The following is a 5,025-nucleotide window of genomic DNA, read 5'->3' as shown; positions in this document are numbered from 1 at the left end:
TAAATAAATAAATAAATATATGAATAAATAACACCACACCTCTGGCAGATTCATCAGCACCACCTCAACACAATAGAGGGGAGAGAGCAAGATTAATAGGGGAAAAGGGTGGAAAGGAAGGGTCTCGAAAGGGAAGACAATGAGGGCAAGGTGGTGGGAGAGAGAAGTCTTGGGTTTAGAGCAAGTCCAGTTCGAAGGACTGGATGCTGGCAATGGGAGCTCTCCAGAAGTTGAACGTGCTGTACTCAAGGAGGGCATCGCCTTCAGGGTTTTTCTCCTCTCTTCCGGTCACTTGCCCGGTCATTTTGCCAACGTTGCTGTCCTTGACCTTGTAGGTGGATGTATCTGACAGACCCAGGCTTTCCAGCTCCGACAGATCCAGTTCTGGAATGGGCATCCTCCAGAAAAGAAAGGAGCTGTACTGGCTACTCACAGGGTCCCTCATAACTTCCTAGAAAGAAACCATTTGTCAGTCGTCATGCTACAGCAAAGGCCCATGGCCTTTCCTTACTTAGAAACTTTACATCCCCATTTGCCTCTGTACGTAATCCAAGTTCCCTAGGACAAGCTTCAAGAACCCTTCCTCTACTACCATTTTCTACCACTTCCTAACTTCTCACCAACTTGGAATGACATTTACTGCGTACTGCTTCAAGTCTATCATGAATCTGGTTTTCAGAGCCTTCCAGAATCTGTCCCCATTCTTTGTAGTATACATTCTCTGCTAGCTCATTCCTATCTTGCTTAACTCTCTCCACTCCATCTTAAAATATTACCCAAGTGTCAAGACTCCACTCAAGTCTCTAGAGGAATCTTTGCCCTGAACTCCTCTTATATTTGTAAATACGTGACTTTTTCCTGCCTTTGGTTTAATAGGTCATGGTATCTCTGAAAGGGGCTTCCATGAGATTTCTCCTACTTTCCTTCCTGCCTTCTAAACCCTACTATAAACTCACCTCTTCCAGGACTTCTGAAATTTACTCGGCTCCACCTACCCTATTTATTCCAGCATCTCCTCCAACACCGTGTAGTTTCACCTGACTATCAGTTTACAGAGCACTGTTACTGTCTTGTATAGGGATAGTCTTATCTCCTTCAGGGGACTGAGTTTCCCCAAGGGTAAAAACCAGTCATCTATTTTGTACTTTTTTCCACAAGTGCTGAGCATTGCACACAAAAGACATTCAAGGCTCCGATTAATTTCTCTTCACTATTTAATACAATGACTACCTTACCACTCCCATCTCTTAGTCCACAGATAAGTCTTAATAGCCTATCCATTTCTCTCTGGCCTACCTCCTTCAGAACAAAACCCAGGTGCTAAAAGAATTTTCCTATGCTTTAACGGGTCTCTTTCTCTGATTCCAGTGCAAGGATATACCCGATGAAGTCAGCAAATGGACTGGAAATTCCAGGTTAGGAAAGTAAAGTTTAGACTTTAACAGAATTAGATACTTTCCCATGCTTTAATGAGTACTTCTATTACCTTTTCTGCTCATCCCATCCACACCCTGATATTGTACGACTGTAATACCTCCCCGCAGCCTCCACCCTGCTGCTTACTAGCCAAGGGAAGGGGCAAGAAAGATTACATGGAATGTTCCCAAAGGAGCAGAAAGAACATTCCACTGCCTCCAAAAATAGAGCCCCCTTTCAAAAGGTCTTCCTTCAATATTCTCTATTGGCTCTCACCAGGCTTGCCTTAAATTCGCTCACTTCCATCTACCCTGGTTTTTTTTTCAGCATTTCCTCCAACACGCTATTCGAGACTCCTAAGTAGTGGCCTTTGGAAGCTAGTAGGTTCCAAAATGCCCCCATGTAATGTGTTAGGGGACATGATCACCACTACCCCATGGAAACTATAACCCATATAAATGCGAAATGTCTCTACTAAGGCAGAAAGAGGAAACCTTAATCAAGAACACATCTATGTGTGAGTATAGCAGCTTTCTGAGTGGTGAGTGGGTAGACGAGGATGTTAAAAGTGAATTCTGAGTTGCTCCTTTTCTTCTGGAGTTCAAGCTCCAAAATAAGCTCTGGGGACTGAACATTACTCAGCAGAGAAGCCACTTAGAAAGAATGTGATGCAGGGACTGGAACAGGGTGGGAGCATGTTGGAAAGATGAGGTCATCAGCCTATGATACTCAGCTCCGATCATCTCCACAGTAATTTGCAGAAACATGTGCACGGAGAGCTATAAAAAATGGCTGTATCTATCAACCAACCAACCCCGGCTTAGGTCTAGGACGATAGAGCCTAAGAAGCAAACTTGAGGAGTCAATAGCGTTACTGACTTCTGCCCACAGGGATTTTTAAATAATATTACCAGTTATTTGCCTACGTAGCTGGCTTCTTCTATATCCCCTCCCTTACCAGTCCACTCCAGAGTGAGATTAGTATATAATGCTGGGCAAAAAATAGGCTCTTTAAAAACTAGAATCATAAGAGGAAAAAAAGATCATAGACTTTTAAAACTAGAAGACAGCTTAGAAATTATCTAGTGACCGTGAACCCTTCTAGCCAGTCTGGATAGAACCCAGGTCTCGAGATTCCCAGTCTGACCTGACCCTTTTTTGATGTGTTGTACACAGATAGTTGCCTACAGCTTAATATAATCCTACACCAATATTCTCAAAACCTGCAAAATTCTTAGTTCTTGGAGAACAGATCTCCAGTGGGTTAGGTGTTGATTGTTCCTGCGATTCTGATCTGAATGGTGAAAATCAAAAGGCAGTGGAGAGTGAGCTAGAATCTGAGAAAGGGAAAACCTCTTTAACAAACTGACTCCTTTTCTTACAGCCAGCCAACGCATCCAAACTGTCCGAAACCATTTATTTGTCAGTCGTCATGCTACTGACAAATGGTGTCTGGCAGAGCTGCTCTTCCAATTCAAAAAGCTAAGGGAAATTTCACGAAACATTAACGTAAAACGCCTAAAATCTCTAGCTATGACTCAGAGACAGGTACAGAGAGTACCTACATTCTAGAAAGACATACAAGCATTTATGGCACTTAAAATCAAATCAAGAACATTGACTACACAGAAAATTGGAGCTGAAATACCCTTTACAATGGTTATGAAATTAAAAAATTTAATATAGTATGAATTTAATTCTTAAGTACCCAAATTTTGAAAGAGGTCTCTTTTCAGCTAGCTTTCTCTTCCCCAAATCTTCTCCACCCACACCTCATCTATATTACATCTCTCATTTACTTAAAGGGCTTGGACAGTGCCTTGTACCATAATGCATGCTCGATAAATGCTTCCCATTATCCTTAGGTAATTTCTAAATGTCACTGTCTAGTCTTAGAGATACATGATTAGCAAATATACAGTATAGAAAGACGCATTCTCTCTGAGCCACAGAGACACACCCAAATACCCTTTGTCCAGACCCCTTAGTGGAAATCCAGGGCCTACCCAGCCAGGCCTTGCTGTGTCATGCTGCCACGACGGGAGGAGGACAAGGGATGGTGATGGAATGGAATGGAAGCTCTCTGGCAAGCATCTCCTAAGTGTCTCATTCTGGGCTTGGATTTTCCTATTAGCCATGTCCCCCCAACCTATTCCACTGAGCTGCAGATAAGCGTTCTTTTTCCAGAATCTGCCCCCATACCTAGCTCTGATGCGCTGTACTGATTTCAATGTGGGATCAGGCAGTTCCCTAACACAGAGGCCTCCGCCTTCCTACCTCAAGCTGCCTTTCTTTGGAGGAAAGGTTTGAGATGGGGAGGAGACTGTTAAAAGAAAGGTGAGGATTCATCTCGATATTATCTCACCTCCCTCCCTGCAAACTCTTCTAGGGGTGAGGGTGGACACCTCAGAACACTACAGAAAAAAATGGGGAACACAGGGAAGTAGAAGCTAGGGCGATACAGTAGGGCTAGAGATTCATCAAAAATAAAAATAAAAACAGAACAAAAAAAACCTGGCAGAACAAATTACAGCTCGAAAAGGAAGATACAGATAACTAGACTGAAGATAAATACACCGGACAATAAATTATAGGCAAATAGATGCTTGAAATAAGGTGCTAAATACTGAGAAATAACTACAAGTAAGTGGTTAATAATTAACGTCTGTGTACAGGATTAGAAGGCATGGATGGAGGCCTGAGCGAAGGGATGCAAAACGGTGAACAAATAACGACCCGTTCGTTGTTCACAGCGGCACCCTCTCTGCGCGTGAACTGTCCCCAACCCCATCTTCATCTGGGGTCTTCGACCTAACCAGAAGCGGCTGCTCTTCTACCTTTGCGGCCCCTGCCCCCTCCCTCAGTTTAGTTTACCTGTTATCAACGGATTACTAGCGTGTTCCAAAGACGGAGGGCGGACCACAGGGCTCCGGCGCCTGCTCTGGATGGAGAGAAGGACCGCTGTGGGGGCTTCGCCGGCTTTGTCTCCTCGCTCCCTCTCCCTCTTCGGTGACTGAGTCGGTCGGCTCAGTCTCCCCCTGCAATGCAGCCCCTCCTAAGCGCGGCGGAAGGACTCCCCGCCCCTCCCTGCCTGACTCGGCTACTTCAAACGCGAGGCTCCTGAACGCTTTCGGGAGGAGGCAGGACTGAGCAGCTCTGTGGGCTCGCTGGCCCGACTGACCGCCCAGCCCTTCCAGCACCCCCACGCTGACCCAGGGGGCAATGAATGGGCAGTTAACTGTCCTCTGACTTCTGGTTTATGGATGAAAAATCTGAACTCTAGACGACAACGGAGGGGAGGAGTGCCCCCTTATTCCCCCATTTAAGGATTTTAGAATCAGGAAAATTCTCCCTCCAATCCCCCCTCCTCGCCCGACCACCCTCACAATGGGTAAATAAACGGAGCCCCGTTCCATCCGGGGTCGAACGCACAAGATTGGGGGACGCCTCTGAGAATCTCGGGCCTGGGCTGGGTTGGGGGGGTTGGGGGGCTCCGTTACGTTTTGCCCCGCAAAGCGCGGCGCGCAAAGGGCCCGAGCGAGTCCGCGGAGGGACCCAGCCTGGGGCCCGGCCCTCCTGCAGGGGCCCGCATCCCACGGTTCGCCCAGC

General features: G+C 46.1%; 1 protein-coding gene across 1 annotated transcript; it reads right to left on the bottom strand.

The window, feature by feature from the left end:
* Window positions 1–20: 20 nt before the first annotated feature.
* MLLT11 (MLLT11, transcription factor 7 cofactor) lies at window positions 21–5,018 on the bottom strand. The gene is made up of 3 exons (XM_011377639.2): window positions 4,849–5,018; window positions 4,291–4,454; window positions 21–451 (listed from the first exon to the last, which is right to left on the bottom strand). The coding sequence occupies exon 3, from the start codon at window positions 443–445 to the stop codon at window positions 176–178; it is 270 nt and encodes an 89-aa protein (XP_011375941.1). The 5' UTR covers window positions 446–451; window positions 4,291–4,454; window positions 4,849–5,018; the 3' UTR covers window positions 21–175.
* Window positions 5,019–5,025: the final 7 nt, after the last annotated feature.

The sequence above is a fragment of the Pteropus vampyrus genome, unplaced genomic scaffold (genome assembly GCF_000151845.1).
Source record: "Pteropus vampyrus isolate Shadow unplaced genomic scaffold, Pvam_2.0 Scaffold319, whole genome shotgun sequence".
NCBI classification, from domain to species: domain Eukaryota; kingdom Metazoa; phylum Chordata; class Mammalia; order Chiroptera; family Pteropodidae; genus Pteropus; species Pteropus vampyrus.
This window is presented reverse-complemented; position numbering and strand designations above follow the sequence as displayed.

What these genes read in the sequence shown, in the direction of transcription:
- MLLT11 (XM_011377639.2), bottom strand. Translation starts at nt 445, where the DNA reads ATGAGGGACCCTGTGAGTAGCCAGTACAGCTCCTTTCTTTTCTGGAGG.